General features: G+C 36.1%; 1 protein-coding gene across 21 annotated transcripts in view; it reads right to left on the bottom strand.

Annotated features, from left to right (window-relative positions):
- Positions 1-24,336, bottom strand: part of MYCBP2 (MYC binding protein 2) — a 276,112-nt gene that overhangs the window by 148,501 nt on the left and 103,275 nt on the right. For 19 of the 21 annotated variants that reach the window (XM_089899231.1, XM_089899222.1, XM_089899228.1 and 16 more), the window contains 6 exons: positions 23,844-23,951; positions 17,519-17,638; positions 15,866-15,947; positions 8,082-8,199; positions 2,306-2,510; positions 1,500-1,653 (listed from right to left, as the gene is read on the bottom strand). In XM_089899231.1, the coding sequence (XP_089755357.1) occupies positions 1,500-1,653; positions 2,306-2,510; positions 8,082-8,199; positions 15,866-15,947; positions 17,519-17,638; positions 23,844-23,951 (787 nt within the window). The other 2 variants (XM_089899237.1, XM_089899236.1) reach the window with 2 other exon arrangements.

Raw genomic sequence — 24,336 nt, 5'->3', positions numbered from 1 at the left:
AAATGTATCCAGAAACTAATTCCATACTGCCAGTTTTTACTTTATTTTGTTAATGCAAATTTACTTCATTTAAAAATAAAACATGTAAGGATCATAGAAAATCAAACATCAATTTAAACCTAGGTCCAAACCAGAGCTTGCTCTTTGGTAACTAAGTCTCTTGTACATTGACTTCCAATCAGTAAATAGTTGAGGATAATTCTATTTTTACATCATTTGTTTCTCTACCCCCTCCGTTCCACTGTGACCACTCTAATTCTGGTTCTCAGTATCTCATGTCTTCATAAGAATCACTATAAGACTACTCACCTCTAGTCTCTTGTTATCTAATCTACCCTGTATATTGCTGCTACGGAGGTCTAAAAGCACTACTCAACTCAATTCTCGCCTCCAAGTCTTCCCACAAAATGCCCAAGTGAGATAGCAAGCTTGTGAGCAACCTGGGAAGCACTATAATTCCTTCACTAGGAATCAGGCCTCAGGACTGATAGAAAACATGGCCTTTTAAGACTTGGATGGCTGGTAGAAATGAAAGCAGGAATGGGCAGAATAAAGAAGACAGAGGAAGTCTTCCCCCTCCTCACTCATGCCACTTCAACCTTTCAACTTACCTGGATTCCTACTAAGGCTGGCCAAATAAACAACGCAAGGGGGAAAAAATGGTTAAGTCCTGTGATGAGCCACTCTGGTAAGGGCAGTATACACCCCCTATTAGCATTCAAAGCTACAAATCTGAGGATAACTCTTTCCTTTACTCATTATGTATATAAAGCACCATAATAAATTTTAAACAAGTTACAATATAATATCTTGAATCGCCTGTGTACCTGTATCCATCTCTACATTTTTATAATTTCCAGAGTTTGATAACCCTGTATATTTCTCTACCAATATGGGGATTTTGTTACATACATTCCTAAAGGGCAAGCTCATTGATCATATTTATTCTGTATTGTCTTTGGCATAATTTCTTCTACATAGCTGGTAATGATTAGATATTTACGGGACCAGGAAATAGAGTGAATTCTATACAATACAGACAAGAATGCTGACAGACTAAAAATAATTAACAAGAGAACTCTTGAGAGTAAAATTTCTCATTATAATGAGAGTAGCAAAGCCTTCTACAGCACCTACTATGCGCCTCTACCTTAAGTTCTCATAACAGCCTATAAGGTACCATTATTATACCTATTTTATAAATGACAAAAATAAGGCACATAGAGTCAAAGTAACTTGTCCACAGCGACACAGAAAGCAACGTGTGCAGCTGGGATAAACCTAGGCAGTCTGGCTCAGAATTCATGCTTTGAACCACTACACTAAAGGTAGCAAGAGTGAAGGTCCCCAAGAGTCACTGTGATAGAAGTGTAGTTAACAGTTAAATAGGAGAGTTCTCATCTATGAAAAGTCTGCCTATACATGACTTTTATATTCCACAAAAGTACAATTTGATCCAAACTTATTTATTACTCTATTTTATAAACAGAGAAGCTTACCTCCAAATGACATCATACACAGGATCAAGACACACACCAAATCCTTGCAGATCCTCTTGTTCAGAGTCATTAAACGTTTTACAACTCCCATCCACTTTATTTATCAGAAGACACTTAAATGGAGGAGGTTCTGATATAGAAGCAGGTACCAAGCCTTAGGAAAAAGTATTTATATATTTTAAAGATGCATTACCTTTTTATATTCCCCCAACTTACAAGATAAGCATTTCCTATAAGGTAAGTATTATTACTATCTCCATTTTACAGAAGAAGACACTGAGACTGAGGGATTTAAGTAACTAAAAACCTTTAAGTAGCAGAATTTGGACTAAAACCTCAGGCTGTCTAAGTCCACAACACATGCCCTTAATTTCTACACAATACTACTCTATTATATAATTATTCATGATATCATGGACACAAGTATAAATTGACACCTTGGTCTCGATGAAACGTCAAAGTTTGACTGATGTAACCTTCCATAAAACTAATTTCCATCATTTACTTGACAAGAACCAACACAGAAAAATTCCTCTTTCCAATACACTGTATAGGATTTATACCACTACAATTTAGCTCATATTTCCACCACTCTCTAGCTTACAAGTACTTTGGTTTCTACTTTCCTAATTATTTCATTCTTCCAGCACATAGATACATATAAACATAGACACTTAGAAGCTTCTTTTAAACTACTTCAAACAGAAGAAAACAAAAAGCTACAGGACTACATCTCATAAAAGGGAAAGATGACCGTTTACTATCAAGGCTATTTTGGAGGGACATTTGCTTGTTTGGGGTATTACCTATGATGTGTTTACTGGCAAAAATTTCTGATGTAGCGAGCACATGAGAATTAATAAGTGCTTCATCAATTCGTAAGAAAGTCTGGTCCCCACTTGCACCTATCCAGGTAGCTTTTCTTCCATATTTTGATCCAATGTTAGGCATGGGAGCTGGTTTTGCATTCCAATATGGCACATCCAAAATTGGTCTACCCAGTTGTCCTTTCTAAAAGATTAAATAAATCGTATTAACAATAATACTGGATAAACAATTTATAATATTTTATAAAGTTAAGGAAACAGTAGACAAAAATAGCTCTGTGAGACATTATTCTTCATCAGTTGTTAGCTATATTTTTTAATAAATGAAATTCATATGAAATTTGGACCAAACATTTACAAAGGAGTAAAATAATTTCTGTTATTCTTAGGAATTCTCCCCCTAATAAACCACATAGTACATGATTAAAAAAATAATAATACAGCTGAAATATTTCTCCATGTAAGAAATCTCCCTGAAATACTGTCTTTACCAACATTTAAATGAAAAGTATAATAAAATACACAATATGTTAAAAAATTGGTAATACAAATTGTTCATTTAAAAAATCACTTTGCTACTTTAAGTTGACGGTACCATAAAATGTCACTCTCGAACTCACAGAGTCTAAAAATATTTGGGTAAAAGGCCAAAATAATGAATACTGCCACTGTGAATACAATTAGGAAATTACATATTTTTCACATGATCATGTGTTAGTAAGTTATTTCATTTATTTTTCAAGATAGACAGCAGAATCATTATGATGTCTTAAGTAAGTAACTGTGAACTCACTTAAAAAGTATGGCTGTCTCTAGGTACCTGTTTGGTAAGAGTAATAGGAAGTTTCTCACTACTAAGCGAGTAGCTGTAAAAGAATGTTAATGTTGGATTGGGAAATATTCACCCACCCGTGGCTCAGGAGCTCTCTCTCTCTCTCCTAGCATTCCCCTTCCACAACCCCCTGGAAGGCAGACAATGCTGCACCACAGCAGCCAGGGTTCACTACAAGTAACGGGAACGGGAAATCACAGCAAAACACCCAGAGCATAAGGGAGCCAGGAACACTGCAAACAAACACAGCCACAAACTGACTGCAAAAGCAACAGAACATCAATCCCTGGGTTGAACCAATGTCAGGAAAAGTGGCAAGCACAGGATTAGAGAAGCAGCCAAGAAATTTCAATGTTTATCTCAGCTTCTTTCAAGATCCTTATGTTTTGACAAAACAACAACAACAGCATAAAAATGTGTACGTCATATTGAGGGGTATTATTATGCTTTTGGAGGAAAAGAAACTAATTATATTTTTCATTGACTACTGAAATAAATATCTATTCCCATATCAACCAACTAATGTGAAGAAAAGCAGTCTAAAAGTATGACAGCTGCCTGGACAGGCCCCATGGGATTCAGAATGTGGTTATAAATAAGCCACATTTAAATACACAGAGGTTCACAGCTACGGCTTCTGGGACTAGAGGACAATGATGATTGTCTGATTCTAAACATTACCATTCACATTCCCTCCAAAACAACAAAATCCACACAGAGCAGGCTTCTCTGGTAGCGCAGTGGTTAAGAATCTGCCTGCCAATGCAGGGGATGTGGGTTCGAGCCCTGGTCCGGTAAGATCCCACATGCCGCGGAGCAACTAAGCCCATGCGCCACAACTACTGAGCCTGCGCTCTAGTGCCCGCAAGCCACAACTACTGAGCCCACGTGCCACAACTACTGAAGCCCATGTGCCTAGAGCCCGTGCTCCACGACGAGAAGCCACCGCAATGAGAAGCCCGCGCACCGCAACAAAGAGCAGCCCCCGCTCGCCGCAGCTAGAGAAAACCCCTGCGCAGCAATGAAGACCCAACTCAGCCAAAATTAAATAAATAAATAAATAAATAAATAATCCACACAGAGCAAAGAAAACCACACATGACTCAAGCCTTCAGCAGTATCAGGAAAAAATGGACCTCAGGACTTTTAAGGTGCCTGAAACCAGAGGGTGGAGGTAAGGTGCCGGGCACAGAAGGGGAGGCTCAAGAAGGGAACAGAGGGAACAACTGGCGAAATCATCCCCCAAGGGAAAACCTGAACCTCTACGTGAAAATGCCAGATAACAGGCAAGGGCTTGAAGGTTCACAGTGCCAGCCACAGGAAAAAGGCTTCAACGTACGCAGGACGATTGCTCACCCATCAGGCTGACACAGATTAAAAGGTATGAGGGACAACACATGCTGCTGGCAAGGCTGTGGAGAAACAGGCACTCTCGGACACTGCTGGTGAGAATGCAAAATAGAGGGGAATCGTTACTATCTCACGAAACTACACAGGCATTAGCCTTCAACCCAGCAACCTTACTTCGAAAAATTTACCTCAAAGGCACACCTCTAACAATATTCATTGTTATTGTTGCAAAATATTAGAAAATACTTCTTATTCCAAGCACAAGAAATTGATTTAATAAACTACAAGATATATACACAATTGTACTATGCAGATGTAAAATACGAATTGGGAAGATCTCTATGAACTGATGAGGAATGATTTCTAGGAGATACAGTAAAGTGTAAAGACAAAGTACCGGAGAGCATATATAAAATGCTACATTTTGAAAAACAAAGATGGGAAAATAATTATATACATGTATATATATACATACCATATTTATACCTATATCAATGCAGATATAGATAGACGGTGTGTGCGGTTATTTATGTATTAATCTTTAAAAAAATAAACACAGGAAGGAGAAACTGGAAAACAATGAACTTCATAACCTACAAGCACGGCGTGAAGGGGTGGGAAGTAGGGATGCCAGAGATGGGGGAGGGAACGACACTTGGGTGAGTATACCATTTTTTGTGTAACTTAACTTTTGGAAACATGTTAAGGTTCTACACATTCAAAAAATAAAACTCCATCTAAGGATGTGGGAGGAGGGACCCTTAAACTTAAAAGCAAACTGAAACAGCGCACTGGACCACAAACCACTCTCCTTGGAAGTCTGAGAGCTCCAAGTCGGCAGGACATGGTAGGGGTCAGCAGTTAAACCAATGTCTTCCTACAAAGGGCCAGGAAGACTGTTACAAGAGGGAAAAGAGGAACCCCACTCAGTGACAGTCCTTTAATTCGCCCCCTTTCTGCCCTACCTTTGGCATTCCTCTTGAGCCTCATTCATTGTTCAAGGCCAAAGTTATCTCCATGCTGAAAGGTCATCCCTCTTTCTCCCCCACCCGAGATCAGATCTTACTCACTTTACGGAGATGAACCCCTGTCCCAGGACAGGGTGAGACAAAGTGTAACCAGTAAAAGGGCCCGTTTTCAGGAACAAGGGAAGGAAGGTGATCCTTGGCTGTTGTCACCCTTTACAAAGAATCTGCTAGTTCTACCTATTTTTATCCATATTAAATAAAATTTAAAGAAAAAGAAAACAAAAACAAATGAACCCAACTCTATTCCAAAGGAATAACATAATCCCACTGAAAGGGGGTGGGAAGAAAGAATCCAAGTAACTTATGAACACAGTATCTGAATCTATACCTTCGGTCTTGGGGTAGGACACAGGCGAGAGGGGGCGAGAGCGGGCGAGAGGGGGGCAGAAGCAAGAGTGATAAACAAATCCTGAACTCTTTTTAGGGAGTTTGTTTTTATAGTAGTGTGGGCAAAGCAAATATAAAACTATTTTAGACATAGTTTAGGACTGAGTGAATGAGAAATAAATGTATTGATATTGTTGGGATCCAGGATTCTTAATGTGGAGGAAGGGACATAAACATGGAATGAGACAAGGTAAGAAAGAACCCTATGGGAATGGGCTGGAATTAAGAGGTATCAGTGCGGACTTATTATTTCTAAAATATACGTATGTATGTATATATGCACACAGATGTGTACTGGGGATGCAATGAATACACCTAGTGCTCAGCTGGTGTCTAGTACTATTCCCCACTAAAAACAACCTAGGTTTTTTAGAGAAAAGCTGATTCTAGGACTCATACAGATAAGCCTGGAACAACTTGTTATGCCAGGAAGTAAGGAAGTACTCAAAAAAACAAAGAGGCATGTCACCAGAACACAGAAGTCAGCGTGAAGGGACTCCCACTGGCGAAATCTGAGACAATATAAGCACCCAAATAATTAAGTACAGTAATGACGAAAAAAGAGACATGTGTCTACACCAATAATAAGTAGACAGGTAAACAAACAAATATTAAATGGGCTCTTGCTTAGAGTAAAACGCAAAGGGCTGACAGGTAAATGTGAGGAGGTGCTGGGGTTGGAAAAATCATCATTTTTGCAGCCATTATAGTAAAGACTAGCTCAGGCAAGAACAATCAACAGATGCGAAATCTAGAAATTCTGATGAGAAGCAGGTATCTTAAAACTTAACAATGTCAACCCAAAGACTGCTTATTAGTTTCAAGTGAAAAAATTCTAACTCTGCGGTAGTGAAATCAAACAAAATTTTACAGGTGATCAAAATTTACATCACCAGTGAAGGGCAGGTGGGCATTTTGTGCCTCCAAATGTGATTCCCTGAGAAGGACATGATGTCACTTACATGGTATTTCAGTCTGGAATGCACAACCTGAATCTAAACATGAGGAAATATAAGAGAAACAAAAATAAGGAACCTTTTGTTAAAAAAAAGAAGTACCATATTCTTCAAAAATGTCAATGTCATAATAAACAAAGAAAAGGAGCGAAAATGTTACAGATTAAAGGAGACTAAAGAGACATGAGAAATAAATACAAGGCCTGATCCTAGACTGGAGGGGAAAAATGCCAGAAAAGAATTACCGGATCAACTGACAAAACACAAACTATTTAAGGAGTAAAGGATCATAATGTGTGCAAGTTATTCTTAAAGGACAAGAAAAAAAAAGTTTTATACACACATGCATACAGAGTACGTGAGAGAATGAGAGCATGAATGTACAAATGATAAAGCAAACGGATCAAAATGTTACCAATAGGTGAATCTGATTCACGAATATATGGGCGCTCTATGTACTATTCTTATTTTTGGGAACCTTTCTGTAAGCTTAAAATCATTTCCAAGTAAGAGATTGTTTTTAAGTTCACATTTACATTTAAAAAAAATCAAGAGTTGCAAATTACATCCCAGAGACTTAGTTTAGAGGGTTCTGAATAGTTACCCACATCACAGATGGTACAGGTTTATTAGCACAGTCTTATTAAGCTTTTCCTTGAGCTCTACTATGCCCAAACTATACAAAATTCTCAGAGCATCTTCACTCTTTTCAAGCTTTGGCAAAAAAGAGAAAGAGCAAAACAGACAGGCAAACAGACAGAGAGAGACACAGAGAGGGAGAGGAAAAAGTAAACTATAACTCTAAACAAATCTACCAAGAGAACCAGGCCTTTAAAAAGTTCTAAAATAAAAATAATTCTACATGTTAAGAAAAATGATTCTTTACAAACTGTTGGGAAATAAGTTTTCAGTGACAGAATTAGCTCTACTGAATGCTTAACAGATTCTGACCTGGAATAAACATGTCCAGTATTCTAACACAGCTGTTAAATTTAATAAATTCTAATGCTACACTACAAAAGAAAATCATTTCAAAGCAAAGTCTGTTAGGTTTTGTGTATGCTGGATGTGGAGACAGGAAATATGCATATGCAATAATTATAATACAAGAATTTCACTGAAACCAGAAAAAATAGCTAACGTAGACAAATTGCAAGGCAACGGTACAATGCAATATTATTAATGCTTAAAAAATTTCTTACAGAAAAACTTCCAAATGTGAAGACCTGTCCATCCATTAAAAGTACTGCCGTGTGGTTGCTGCCTGCAGTAACTTGTGTGCTAGGGCCTGGCAATGCTTGAACAAGAGTGGGACATCCCCTAGGTTAAAAAAAAAAAAAAAAAAATTAAGTCAATTTCTTACAGGACCCAACTGAAATAAAAAACAATAAACAATGCAATAAAAAATAGAAGAGATAAAAGGCACTAATAAGAATATTCAGCAAACACTTACTTAGGTACTATATGCCTGTCTCTATCCTATGCGTTAGGTACACAAAGATGAAAAAGACATAATCGCTGACTTTAAGGAGATTATTAAAAAGATTTCTTGAGTTTACTACCCTAACTATGGACACATAATTTTTATTTTTTCTGAAAGACTGGTGCTACCTTTGTTTTAAAAGAAAAAAAAAATGTTACCTTATATAGTGAATGGCAAGTTAGAGAGCTCTATAAATATTTGTCAGATGAAATAAAAATCATGTGCTGATTTAGCAGGAATTCAATCCGAGAACCATACAAAACAATTAAATTTATGTCTTATTTTCTACTTTTTTCCACTGAACTGTCAATTATTTTTATGTCTTCTTTTCTACCGTTTTTTCACTGAATGGTAATTTTAGATTTTAACATATACAGTAGTTAATGAACTAGAATACAGTATCATGAGAGGCACCGCAGCAGTGGCTACAAGCTCAGGCTCTAGATGTAGACTGCCTGCATGTGAATCCTGGCTCCACCACGTAGTAGCAATGTACCATGACTTTGAACAAGTTACTCGTCCTTTTTGTATTTCAGTTTTCTCTTCTATTACATGGAGATAATATTAAACAGTATTTACCCCATAGGGTTCCTGTGAACAATAAAGAAGCTCACATATGTCAAGGGCTTGGATCAGTGTCTGGTACACAGTTAACAATTAATAAATGGTAACTATTATGATAAATGGTATCCCCGTATTCATCATATCTATCCTTGTAACCATCCCTATATCACTTTATTTACCACTTTCAGTAATCATCATCTATAATGAGAATAATCACACTACAGAAAGAGTCCACACATAATAGGAGAGCTCTGTTTTTGAGACAATGTAATTATAATACTTAAAATTTTTTTAAATTACATATATTTTTAAATGATTATTCAGGCTGCAATGAAAAATGAACTGGGAAGAGGCAAGACTAGCAGCTGGAAAACTAGTTAAGAAGGTGTCACAATAATCTGGGTGAGTTATGGTGGAGGCCTGAAATAGGAACAGTGTGGACGGAAAGGAATGAATGGATTTGACAGCTCTGTAAGGAACAGAACTGACTAGACTCCGGCAATGACTGACACGGGGCAATGAAGGTTTTTTGCTTAAGTAACAAGGTAGATGGTGGTAACATTCACTTAAGCTATGAGAATGAATGACAGCTGGGAAGACGAAGAGAGAAAAGATAGTTTTCATTGTAAGTCTCTCTAACATTTAGGTATGGACAGAGGAAGAAGAAGAGCTCATAAAATCTAGGACATAACAAAGAATGAACTCTGGAAAAATGTGGTATGTAGACAGTCATTTCAAGAATAGGGAAATAATGTACATGCTGAATGCTCTAGAGACAGATACAAATGACCACCTGATTTTGCAAGAAGGAAGTCTCTTTGGTGGAGTAGGCACAACACGATGTAGCAAAGGAAGAGTTAACAGTGGGGTCAGAGACTAATGCAAAACCCCTTCAAAAACCTCAGCACAAAAGGGAAAAAGGAGAACCAACAGCTAGAGGGAAAATGGAGCTGAAGGGGAAGCTCTGTCCTTTTTAAGAATTTGCAGAAGTTTAAAAGAGTGAGTAAAGATAAGGACATATGGTTCAGAGGGGAGACAAGAAACAGAACTGGATCCCTATGGAAAAGGCAGAGGTTTCACAGCATAGACAAGAACAGGCCCCTCTTTCAGTGTAACATGAAGAAGGAGGAAAGAAGTAGTAATGGACGCAGGCAGGTTGGCAGAGTTGCTGGACTGAAGAATTTCCCGCCTAATGTTTTTATTTTTGCTGTGATGTGAACAGAGGTCAAGTGCTGAGAGGAAGAGGAAATGGGTGAGGAGAGAATTTAAAGATTACGGAAAGGGTACGGTGGTGAATGGAAAAAATAAAAACCTAGACCAGAAGTTTTTAACCCAGATCCAAATGACTTCTAGGAAGTCTGAAAGTGAACTTCAGGAGATCTGTGAATCTTCTAAATCTGGAAGCCAACTTTTAAGTGTATATTCTTATGTCTGTTTTTCTGAAGAGACAGCCTATGTCTTTCATCACATTCTCAAAAGGTCTTAAATCAAACAGTTCAAAACTACAAACCAGGAGGATCACTGCCTATTGTAGAAGGATTGGTCCAATCTACAAATCATAACAATCTGTATAAGTATGATGATTTATCTTCTTCCGGAAGCCTAAGTTAGACATAGAAAATATAGGTAGACCGATTCACGCTTGAAGTTTTGCCATGCCTTAGCATCAAGACCCAAGAGGGTGAGAAAACTGAGGATAATGGTAAGAGTACAGGTGAAGAGAATGAATGACAGTCTCTAACGTGGGTCGGAAAAAAACTGAAACAGGCGATAGACACTAAGAAAGTAGAGGGCTGTAGAGAATGAAGTACTGATAAAGTCAAAGACCAAGTAAAGTAATGCTAAGTAACAGAAGAAGAAATTGTCATCAGATCATGGGTTGTTTAAACTTAAAAATTCAGAGTTGGAGCTATGCTAGATCCATAATGGATCCTGGGGATGACCACCATGAATGTGGAAGTAAAGTTTACTAGATCTAACTCACGGTGTCAAGGTAACTGTATTGTATGGGACCATTCATGAGTGTGTGACAAGACTCAGACTGGGAAAACACTGTGAGCCAGATACTAAATTTTCAGTGAATGAAAGGCAGTGACTAAAACACAGGTAGGCAGTAACCAAAGGGGAGGAGAGCAGAATGGCCCTGCCTCAAAAGAGTAGTTTTTACTTGAGGATACAATAATATGGCTAGGAACAGCAGTGAAAGTTAAGTGGTTCTCAAATCTGAGGTACTGGGAGTTTTGGCAATAAACAATTACCAGGTCAAAGGGCTGTATGGCAAACTAATGTCCTCACAGAAATGTCCAGTTCGATTCAAACAAAGGATTCAAACAAAGGATTAAACTGCAGACAGTTTAATGTTTAAACTGCAGACAGTTTAACTGCAGACAGTACCTAAAACTGTTTACTTGTCTGCAGTTTACAAAGCATTTTCAAATAAAATGTACCACTGGTTATCAAAATAACTTTATGGGTAGATCTGAAGCCCTTTAAAAAGAATTTTCCCAGAGTTAGTGGCAATTCTTCTAATAAACTCTTTTCATGATACTAGAGCCCATTTATTAAATTATTTGGTAAACACAGGAAGAACAGAAAACAAAAATTATATGTGTATGTGTATGCATGCCAGGCATTTTACAGACACTATATTAATTCTTTAACAATGCTATGGGACATTTAAACTAAGGCTTAGTAAATTATAGTCACATAGCTGGTAAGAGATGAATCAAAGATATGAACCTTGTCTAAATGGTTCCAGACACCATGACTGTGTAGCATATTAATGCAGAAGGAGGATATAGCAAGAAAAAGATGAAACTCAGAAACATTATAAGAATTATCCGAATTCTACTGAAAAAAGGAGAATAAAAGCATCTAAACGCTATAGTGCCTTTCCCAACATCCAGGTTTAAGTTTACTGAAAAGAGTAAAAGAATTTGGAATTCAGAGATTTAGGAGCATACTGAAGAAAATAAACGAAAAAGAGGGTTGGTAGACTCATGTCATGAGTGAATGTATTACAGCCCTCAGAAGCTTTTTGACATTCACTTTTAAAAGCAGCAACAGTAACAGCCAACATTTACTGAGCATTCACTACAGGCTAGGCCCTGTGCTAAGTAAACAACACCTATCATTTCACTGAACAACAACCTTCTGAGAGAAAGATACTTATTCCCATTCAAAAGGAAGAAACTGAGACACAGGAAAGTTAAGTAATGTGGTCAAGGTCACATGGGCACCAAGTGATATAATCAGACTCAGTCATCCTGGCAAGACGCCGCATTAAATAAAGAGAATACCAATAACACGTTTCTACCTTTAGCACATGCACATTACGATATTTATCTTACATTAATCACAAATTATTAATGTGTGCTATACAATAAATTTCAGTTAAAAGTGCTTGATTACTAGAAACTTAAAAAAAAATACCTTCCAACTTTATTTCAACTAAATATCTATAAATGTTTTGCTTCGTGGTAGTTAGTTAATATGTATGCTATTGAGGCTTTGTTCCTCCGGGGACTGTTCCTCCATACACATGGGCAATTCCTTTTGGAATTCATAACAGTTCCTGACTCCTGCCTTCCAAGTCCCAGACAGATCCAGACAAACAGGGTAACCGGAGTGTTCACGGCACAGACGGTTCTGGCTGGTTTCCGTTTAATCCACTAGGCACAGTGTGTAGGCATTATTTCACTGCATTACCCAGCCTGGAGCTCCCCACCCCCATGGAATCAGCCTTCCAGTTACAACTCTATCAATGGAACCAGGAGTGAAAATTCACATGCTGGAAAAGAACAACTTTGGCCAGTTCAAAGAAATCCCACCAGAGTTTAATCTCCTTAAAAAACCCTAATTATTTAATTTTCAACATTAGAAGCTATCCCACTTCATGAAGATATATTCGAAACTATTAAAAATACTTAGCATATTGCCATGATACTGTCACCTGAGTGAGTCACTGCAAGTCAAGGTATGATGCCCCCTGGCTGACCATCAGGACCAGGAGGCAAGGCTTTTAGGTAATAGCAGCCTCTTCACTTAAAAGCTGCCTTGAGATCCTTCCCGTTCTTCAGCCGTTACACCTCAACGTGGGGCGACAGGACTTGTGCTTACGCTGTTCGTTCTTCACACTGTGCAGGCACCTTAGGGCTGTGATTTGATTATAGATATGATTTCCACTATTTCCCTCCCACTCAGTCAAGACCAGGAAGCACATACATTTGCTAAATCTTTTCTGTGGAGTGATATACAAGTACAGAGTCTGATTTGTGAGAAAGTGGCCCCCTTGCGGCACACGTGACTGATGCTCCATCATGTCTAACTGTAATGCACCTTTCCCAGGTTGTGTCATGACTCACAAAATAATCTCCAGCTAAATAACAACAGCAATAATGGTGATGATGATGATAATAATAAATTCTCTTCTGTGTCACGAGTCTTCCATGAGAAACAGAACAAAAAGTTTCCAAATTCTTCTCTATGCATATTACAAGCCCTGTCTCAGTCTCTGCATATGAGTGATGTTGTTCAATTGCGACGCAAAGTACCTGCTGCCTTCTAATACCTGTGACAGTAATCACTCAACCCTGCAAAGTACCTGCTGCCTTCTAATACCTGTGACAGTAATTGCTCAACCCTGCAAAGCCACTGATATTCTGAAATTTCCAATGTCCAATATACAAATGCCATACCTGGTGACATCTGATACAGTAATCTGTCAAAGACCTTTTGCTCTCTTTCCAAGCACAATAGTTGTCCTTAAGATTGTGAGTTTTATAAACGTGTTAACAAGTGTCAAACGTATGTTGCACTTGTGTTTTTAGTGAGAAGTTCAACTCAATGGTGTCTCAAATCATCTCTTTTCATCAATAACAACGGTCATCGAAGTAACTAAGGACATTCCTTTCACCTTCATTTTCTGTGCACTGCAAATGGACCTGACCCTGCCTTTTAGGGATGGATGGCGTTTCTTAATCCCGGATGCACAGTAGACTGTGGAGAGCTTTTAGGAAAGAACTGATGCTGGCATCCTATCCAACCCTTGCTGCCTCCATCTCCCATCCCCAACGCCCATCTCCCAACACATACCTCGTAAAAAGTCTAGATTTAGGGTCCAGGCATGGCATTTTTCAAGTTCCCCAAGTAATTCTACTGTGCAGGCAGGATTAATAATCACTGGTCTTTACCATGTAAATGGCATCATCCCTGCCACAGTAATGAAGTGATTTCAGAATAAAGTGAAAATTATGGATTTTATTTAATGACTGGAGTGATTCACTATATGTGAATGAGAAACCATATAGTTCCAATTGCTTCTGGCAGGTATCTTGTGACTATAGGAAGAATCACGCAAGAATAGAGAGACAAAAAGAAAGGAGGTTCTGAGGTAAACTGAATTGGTGAGTCAAGTCTAGCCTGAAGCTGCCCTATATATCCCCAGACTTATAAATAAACCTGGTTTCAGTGGTGGGGCAGCCACACACGTAGACCACTCAGATCTTGAAGACCACCTGCTGCACGGAACATAAATGACTAACAGCCTCAGAGGCTGTTCCTTTTTGTCCACGAGGCCATTCTTCCCCTGGGAAGCTACCAGCCTGGGACTGAGCACTGTGAAGGTATGCGTGCTGGCCCATCCTGCCCAATTTGGGACTCTGCCAAAGGCAACCTTGGCTTGAGGACACCCCACTGGCCTGGCTAAAACTCAATCAGAACTGCACTGTAACCTAACTCTTCCTACCCCATTCTTCCTCCTTCTTTCCTTTCACAGGGGTCAGATCTACATCGGGCCTATTCCTACTCTTTTCCCTTTTATCTTTCACAGCAGTTTTCTACCAATAGACCCTTTGCACATCTAATCGTATCTTAGCATCTTCTTCTTGGAAGACCTGAGCTAACAAAGATGGGTTTTTCTATACTTTTGACCAAAAGCACTCTCACTGTATTAAGCAGAAATGGAATCAGCTGCTGTAATGAAAGCCAAGTAACAGGGAATTAAACAAGACAGAAGTGTATTTCTCTTTCAGGTAAGCACCCAATTATAAGGAGCTGATGTGGCACTTCCATGGTGTCGGGGACCCAGACTATTTCTATCTTGTGGCTCTGCCATTCTCAATACATAGTTTCCAACTTATGATCGCTATGATGACTTTTCCAGCTCCTGCCGCCAGGCACGGACTCCAGGCAGCAAGCTGGGAGGGAAGAGGGAGAAATGGAAGGGTATCCCCCTTCCCTTTAACAGCATGATCCCAAAGCTGCACATATCACTTTAGTTTACTCGGCCATATCTTGCTGCAATGGAGGCGGGAAAATGAAGTCTCTGGCTTCATGGTCATGTCACCAACTAAAACTCTATTACCAAATGAAGTAGGGAAGAATGGATATTAAAAATGTCTAGTAGTCTCTACCACAATTAGTTCTTCACTATTCTGGATAAGTCAAAACAGTTTCTCTGAGTGACCATTAGATTTTGTTTGAAAATTATGGAAAAGCTTCAATGACTTCATGTTAATATTAGACCAAAATTTAAAAACGATAACATCAAGGAATATGAATAAATCTATTGCTGATCTGTTAAAATGCCATTTGGGGATAGTCACTGTCTTATCCATTGCCATGAACAGCCTTTAAAAGGATATTAATTCTTAAGAATGCAGTAAGATTTCATGATAATCATAATCACTCTTACATTTTAAATGTATAAAATGTAAATCAATTTTTCTCCTGAAACTACAAAATCATCTATCCCCACAAAAGCACTCAACCACAAAATCAAGAATAACCAATAATTTATGGGCCACAGTTTGCAAAACAGTGGTATAAATGCTTTTTCAAGTGTAGAAATATATACTTAGAAAGAAAAAAGGAAAGAAAGGAAAGAAGAAAGAGAAAAAAAAACCACACTCAGCATCTTCACACAAAAAGTTAAAGTACCTGGAATTGACATCTCCATGTCCGAGCTGCCCATGCTGCCCGTACCCAAATGTGTAGACATCGCCATTCTCCATTAAAACCACTGAAACCAAAATCCAGAGCTTTATTTTTTCATTGTATGCATTTCATATTTCTATCACAACTATACTGAAGGCAGTGCAATTTTCACTGTTTAAAATTAGTAGAGCCATTAAAAGTCGGCAAGTGAAGCATCGACAAATTTATATTTAATGAGAAATAAATATAATTTCAGTTCTGTAAAATATTTTTGTAGGTTATAAAAATGTATAATGTTTTCATAATGTACACTTTAAACTTCTTACAAATGCCATTTAATAACATTAATATTTAATAAAACATTGGTTTGGGTCAACTGTAAAGTCTTTTTATAATGAGTAACTACATACAAAATGTTCACTCATATCTAGGATAATTATATAGGTAGATGGGTTTGAGCTCTGCACAGATATGTACAACATCAATATGTCTGTCAGAACTTTAGTATTTGTCAATGTCTTATCAAATAAGGAAATATATTGAGTATCAAAAGAAAGAATGTAACATTTTTTATGTTTAGGTTGAAGAGTACAACCTAAGCTATATAATCCAAATGTTATTTACTAGGAACTGAAATTTCTACTTTTTAAAAAAATACAGAAATTTGTTGATGCACATCTCTCACTGAACAGTAACAAAGTTTGTGACCAGATTATAAAAATCACAGAATTGTAGAGTTCAAAGGGACTTCAGGGATTATTTTACCTTCAGGAATTTCATGAACTGAATTATAAAATAAGTCCATCAGAAGACGGATTAGAAGTCAGATCTCTACATGTACCACAATGTTCACTGCAGCACTATTTACAATAGCCAGGACATGGAAGCAACCTAAGTGTCCATCGACAGATGAACGGATAAAGAAGATGAGGCACATATATACAATGGAATATATATTACTCAGCCATAAAAAGAAACAAAATTGAACTATTTGTAGTGAGGTGGATGGACCTAGAGTCTGTCATACAGAGTGAAGTACGTCAGAAAGGGAAAAACAAATACTGTATGCTAACACATATATATGGAATCTAAAAAAGAAAAAGAATGGTTCTGATGAACCTAGGGGCAGGACAGGAATAAAGCAGATGTAGAGAATGGACTTGAGGACACGGGGAGGGGGAAGGGTAAGCTGGGATGAAGTGAGACAGTAGCACTGACATATATACACTACCAAATGTAAAAGAGATAGCTAGTGGGAAGCAGCCACATAGTACAGGGAGATCAGCTCGGTGCTTTGTGATCACCTAGAGAGGTGGTATAGGGAGGGTGAGAGGGAGACACAAGAGGGAGGGGATATGGGGATATATGTATACATATAGCTGATTCACTTTGCTATCCAGCAGAAACTAACATAACATTGTAAAGCTATTATACTCCAATAAAGGTGTTAAAAAAAAAAGAGAACTCAGATCTCTAGACAATCATTTTATAGCTTAAAAGAGATTCTGTAATAAATAGGCTTTCATAGATTTGAGAGATACTGTCACACTATAGCTTTTAAACACAGTTAACAGACTACATGTGTCAAAACTAAACAAATAGGTTATTTAGCACAATTGTAAAAATGCAGTTATACCCTAAAGTTCCAGCCGCTACCTGAATGGTGAAATCCACAGCTGACTTGTACTGCCCGGAGCTCACAGTCAAATCGCACAGAGCCTGGAGGATATGTTGTGATTTTACTTGCATCCTTTTCTCCTCGTTCTCCACTTCCATCTGTTAAGTGTTATAATTTGTAATTAAGCCATTATTCATCTTCAAAATAAAATTTAAAATCAGTTTACTATGGAAAAACAAGAGAAAATGTTAAAAGGAACAAGCAAGAAGAATCTGTAGCTGTTAGAAGTGATAGATCAAGAATCTACCTGCAAAGAAGCAATTTTGAAAAGATATACTATATACTTCTGTTTGCAAATATCACTAAATCAGTAAAAACACAGATAAGGTCTGGTTACAGATAAAGCCTATTAATCTAATCAGTTATGTAACGTAAATGGGTCATTAAGTTATAGAAATAACAAAATTCTAAATGTAATAGTTTATATGGGAAAATTTAGTTTACATAAAAATAACTGCATGCAAAGTCATTTAACAATTGTTTTAAACTCAGTGATATTGTTAGTGCTAGCCATTTAAAAAAAATTTCTAGCTGACTCGCAAATGACTTAGATTTCCCAAACACATCTAGAAAGGCTACTCTGTCCGCCAGTATTGCTAAAACTCAATTGAACTTTAAAAAATTTCTAAAGACCAAATAGCTTTACTCAATGTATTGCAGTTCAATGGTTTCCTGTCGTTCATTTTGTCTGTCCCACCTTGACCCTCAGCCAGTCTGCTCTGCGGTCTTCTTCTGGCCCCCAAACACAACTCTGAACCAAACCCTCTGCTTTTATTCCTTCTTTCCTCCTCCCTTCTTTTCATAATTTCCTACCATAAGCTTGCTTTAAGGCCCTCCCTCCAACCCTGGTTTCTACATTTGACTTTGAATATTCTGGCATTTTGACCATAAAATTTTAAAAACACATTCCAGAATTTAACAACTTTACTTTGGAACGTGTAAATAAGAAAGGCAACTTACTTTTCCTAGTCTAATACTATACATCAACTAAAATACGACCTCTATGTCATCAAGATTCAAATTCCTTACACATGGAATAAATGTAAATCTGGATGGAATTTCAGGTCAGCTAGTCTAAGCTAACTGCTTTGTGATATAGTAAATCTAAACAAGTGTGTATAATATGCAGATACACATGTGGATCTACAGACACACATTTTTAAAAAATTCTGTATTTTCATTACCCATTTTAGAATACTAAGCAGAATAACATCAAATCATTTCATGTTCACATTATCCTTTCTTTTTCTATCTAATATTTCTAACCTTTAGTACTATCCAGGTAAGACAAAATTGGCCTAAATTATGAGTTCCATTTCTATAACTAAATGACTCTAGCATTTCAAAAAGTTTTAAACTCTTTACAACATTAGGACAGTAAAACCTCACTAATTCGGAATAACACAGAATGGGCTGGCCTATATTACTTACTGAAAAGGTCTTAATTATAGAATGTTTAAGTAAAAGTTCAGTTTTATTACCTTCAAGCAGTACAGATTATAGATTAAACTAAATGCTATTGATACAATAAATAAAATGTGGTTACCTACATTATAATTCAAAATAGGCCTATATTACATAAAAAATGTACCATAAACATAAAAGTCCTTTAACATACAAGAATTAACTGCTGGACCCAGAGGCTGAAGGCACGTTGAAGGAATCCTTCATTTCTTGAGCCCTTGGTTTGAAAAGCTAGTGATTTTAGACAGGTTTCCCCTTATAAGTATGACCCTGAAAATTCAGAGGAAGAAGTTATTTTGAATTTTTTACTCAAAAAAGATCACAAATACTGTATCTGAAGTACCATAAATTTTGAATTAGTGAGAGGTTTTACTATAAAAGGAAAAAGAATATGATTCTTCTTTTGCTAAATTATCTAATGTGGGTTTGCCAAATTAAATCTGCAAGAATGGATGGGCTAAAAAAAAAAAAAAATCACAACATTTAGTTTTACTCCATCCAAAATGCAATATACTCTTAGTTCAAAGCCTCCTCATCTTGGAAAGGCAGTGAAATGGTTAAGTATAAACAAGGGCCTACCCATAAAGGAATAAGTATCTTCCAAAGACTATTTAAATAAGATGACAGATATATAAAAATTTTACAGCTTTATCTCAATTGGTAAAAATATCTAATTATTAAAACCAAATCTGAATATAGAAAACAAATCGTGTTCATTTCATTGTGTCAGACCTAACTAAATTCAATGCTACACCTTAATTTCAGTTTATATAAATGTATTGGCGCCTAGTTAAAGCTTTTACCTTTGAACCTGGCATCCTGCCCTCTCCCTCGAATCAGAGATTAAATATAGATACAAAGCCCACAATAGAGACAAAGCATCAGGGAAGGAGGAAAAAAAAGCCTAGTAATTTACTGATAAAAATCACAGTGATTAAAAGAGTACTAGCTATTATTTAGAGGTAAAAAATAATACTAGAAACATTTTGTTCAAGTGAATCTAAACAAACCTTTATCTATATAAAATAATTTTTCATTTATTATAGATGGTGAAAATATTGTTATTATAAGAAAAAAACAGGGATAAGGTTCTTGATCACTAGTAGCAGCAGTGACAGAATTTTTTAAATATACATCTGTATCTGGAATTTTATGTCAGTTCAAAAAATTAAGTACAATTCTAGTAATCTAGAAATTTACAAAAGTTTATCAAAGAAAAGAGATACCTAATAAATAGTCAAGAATCTAGTGTAAATTCAAGAACTAGCAAGTGAAATTCAGCAAGATAAATTCTCCTCAAGCTCATTACTCAGTAAAATGTCAATGAGCAGCAATAAAATTAATCTCACATTTTTAGGAAAGTTAGGCTTAAATATTCTTATAATTGGCCATTTAGGTATATCTGTATTTTTCCCTAATATGAGTATGATATTGAAACTGTGATAGCTACAAAGTTTTGACAGATACGTAACTAAAGTATTATATGTATATATACATTATTTATGCATATTTGTGTACACACACAGAGAAAAGAGGATTCAGTAACTAAAGGACTCTAACTTTTAATTTTTATTTAAATCTATACTTTTTGGGTAATCTTATAAGCATGCGTATCACTGAATGTATTACAGAACACAGTGAGTACTTTGAACGAAATCACGAAAATAAAACAGCAAAGCAGTAGTAATTACAATTTGCTAAACACCTCTGTGCTAAACACTGAAAATTTAAATAGCACAGTGGATAGTGCTTTTGGGCACTGGAGCCTAAGAGACTTGGATTGGAATCCTGGCTCTACTATTTGCTAGTTTTACGATAACTGGACACTGGATCTTTTTGAGTTTTAGTTTCTTCCCATCTATAAGATAGGAATAATGGTATATTACCTCACAAGATACTTATGAGAACTAAGTGCAATAATGTATGAAAAGTGTTCAGTCAATATTCACTATTGTTGCTCTCCTTAATCAATACAATAATCCGATGATAAGGCTATTGTTATTCCATTTTGCAGTTGGGAAAACCAAGGCTTTAGAGGGGTTAAGTAGCCAGCCCAAAGTAATAAATGGTAGAGCAGTTTTAGAAATTGATCAAAAATAAGGCTCACACATTTTACCACCACCAAATGGCTGACATCTTAAATTTTTTGTAAAAATAAATTAATTACACATTTAACAAATCTCAAATTTTGTACCTTTAAGATAATTCTAAAAGAGGATTCAAGGAATTCAATTCAAAGAATTCAAGCTAGTATTCATGGAGAATTTTTATTTGCAAAGTATATACATACACACACACACACACATCTTAATTTAATCTTCATATCAACATATTCAGTTAGGAATTATCATTCCTATTTTTAAAAGAAGGAAACTGAAACCAAAGAGATTAAGAAATTTATGAACGGCCACACAGTTCTAATAAATGAAAAATAGGATTAAAACTGAGGCCTAATTCCAAAGGCTGTATTTCCATTACACCACAGTTTCTTTACGGAAAGCAGGTGTAAAATACACACAGATGTTTTTGACTGCACTTTCAGATTTTCACATCAGTCACTTTAAGACTATCTCCAGAATAATTCAAATGTTCCTAACTAAGAGTAGTACATTAAAATCTTTTTTTTCTATGTAAGGCACTGAATAGTTGAAACAAATGTTAATTCAGATAACTGTTTAAAATACAGTCTACATTAAATTCTTTAAATACTATATGTTATATGGATTATATGTTATACATAATTGATTCCGTCTTATACACTATTTTGCCTCTGGTCAAAATTTGCCTGTATAGGATAGATTCCGTGACCTTCTCTGAATTCTTTCCAATCAGCCAGAAGCTTTCCAACTTTCCATTTTAGAACTCACTCCTGTTAACAATAAATCCACAGTTCTTACCCTCCACACCCCCCTACAAAAAAGTCATAGTCTAGAAAATTTAAATCATTACTATCCTACAATGTGTACCACCAACATAATTAAATGTAAGATAGAACACAGCAATTAATACAGTGAATTTGTCAGTGCAAGATAAACACGGTAATACAAAAGAGAAAAAAAATGTACGTAGGAAAAATAATTTATTAAAAGACTATGACTATATGCAGCAGGAGTAAAAGCAGTGACTGGCAAGCGGATTAAATGACAGGAACAGCGAATGCAAAGGGAGTCACGCAAAGTGAATCTGTGGATGTACAGTGAGTGGTAAGTTAATACTCTAGATAAGATGGGACACCATCTGATAAAGTACTACTTACACTTTAAATTCATTTTGGTGGTAAAGAGATGAAACTATTCCACTCTATAAAACCATACAATCTGACGATTAAAAGAAAAATGGCCTTATACTGTAATACTACAAAGTAAGTCCTTCCAAAGAGGTTACCCTGTGGCAGACAAGATGGAAGTAAGGCTCGCTATTGTTGAGTAATTTCTATAGCTAATCAGTGTGACATCGTAAAAAGTCTGTTTTAAATTTGGAACCTTGGTTTTCTTTAGCATTTCATTTTAAAATTCTGGAAAAAAACAAAGATGACTGTCTATAAGATGCTAACATGGAGCTGAAAAAGTTTTAAAACTGTTTATTGAAATGTGAATAGTTAACCTCCGGTAAAGTATTGGAAGAACTCCACTTTCAAATAATTGGCAAGAAGAAGACACTTGATAAAATCTGTTCTAATACTGGCATAGTAGAAAATGTGAGATCAGAGATTCTAGCAATAACCAAAATAATTTACATAGCACACCCCAAATATTATTTCTTAGATTTAAATATTAATGGCATTGTTAGAGCACCCAGTAAATAAAGCAATCACAAATTTTACTATGGTTATTCACATTAGACTTAAAATATTCTCAATTTTTATTTCTGCAGAATATAACTTGAGTAGTGCTCTATTTGTGTTTTTACTAAAAACAGGGGTTTTTGTCTGTTTTGTTTTGCATTTTTGCTTTGAGTGACAAACTGATAGATTGAAACAGGCAAAGAAAAATAAAGTTGATTATAATATATGGCATATGAAAGTTTAAAAATAAAATTAGTCTATAACAGTTTTGCAGCCCCAAAAAACGATAAAACATTAGTAAGATTAATTTGCATGGAATATGTGATTTTAAAATCTTCTATTTTGCAGGTTTTATTTCAGGCATTTAAGAAAATAGTAAGTCTCAGTTGTACTACTCAAAGAGTGCTTGGTTCCCATGCCAGGATTCAAGGCAGAATTTATACATAAATTTATAAGTTCTCTGCATTAAATTCTTTCCTGATCTTAGTTGGCCCATAATCTGTGGTTTAAGGAAAAATAATCTTACTTTAGGAATATATCAAATATCAAATAAATCATGTGTATAGTGAATATAAACTTTTATATTAAAACAGTGGAAGCGCTGTAGCAGTCAACTCATTATTACTTTATACACTGAATGTAGCAATTCTGTTAATTCTAAAGCAAATAAACAGAACTAAAAAAAGAGAAAAGGACTGCAAAATGCCAGATGGCAGTGATCTAAGAGCAGATAATAAAGTATATAAAATAGAGAGCAATAATTATTTTTTCCACCTTCCCTTAACTTTAGGAAATTTGAAAAGAAATGGAAAAGAAAAAGATATACTGTAAAATGTCTTCTTTTTATTAAAGTTAACCAAAAAAATACAATAAAATAAGATTGACACTTATTGACAAACAGTACACTTTCAGCATGTTCTTTCTCCTCAGGCTATATAATAATGATAGAAGCAAAGTAGAAGAATTAGGTTTGTGCATTTTCCCAGAGACAAAATTCAAATAAGTGGAAGAAATTGGGAAAGTATCCCACCTAGTTGATAAGGAAGACCAAATACCTTTGTGCTTGTCCCGTTTATGCTTTAGCTGTGCTGGATGGGATCTGAGTCTGGCTAGAGCCTGTTCTCGATGGTTCATAAAAATAGGACCAGCAAATACAAGGGGGCCTGAGGAGAAACATTTTGTATGTGCATAGAAAAGCTCACAAAATGAAAACACTACAATGAACAAAAATAATTCAAACTAAAAAGCATGGAAATTAAAGTTTTGGACATGATACTTTTCTCCCAAATCCCCCCCGTTAACCTCCCACTCCTAACCACAACCTACTCACCATTCTACACACAAGTTTTATTATCTTAAATATAGTTAATAAAGTAAAAATTCTGATCTTTTATACTTATAAAATTATTAGGTAGTTACTAATAGTCTCAAATAGATAATCAGAGTTCAAATAGAATAAATCAAATTATCTTACAAATCTTTTAATATCATATATATTCAAACTTGGTAAACCACACATCCATTAAAAGCAAATATCTTTCCTTTTAA

The sequence above is a fragment of the Delphinapterus leucas genome, chromosome 18 (assembly GCF_059928025.1).
Source record: "Delphinapterus leucas isolate spDelLeu-1000000601 "Yukka" chromosome 18, BTC_Dleu_Yukka2, whole genome shotgun sequence".
Classification (NCBI taxonomy): domain Eukaryota; kingdom Metazoa; phylum Chordata; class Mammalia; order Artiodactyla; family Monodontidae; genus Delphinapterus; species Delphinapterus leucas.
Note: the sequence above shows the minus strand (reverse complement) of the source record. Positions and strands in the feature narration are given on the sequence as shown.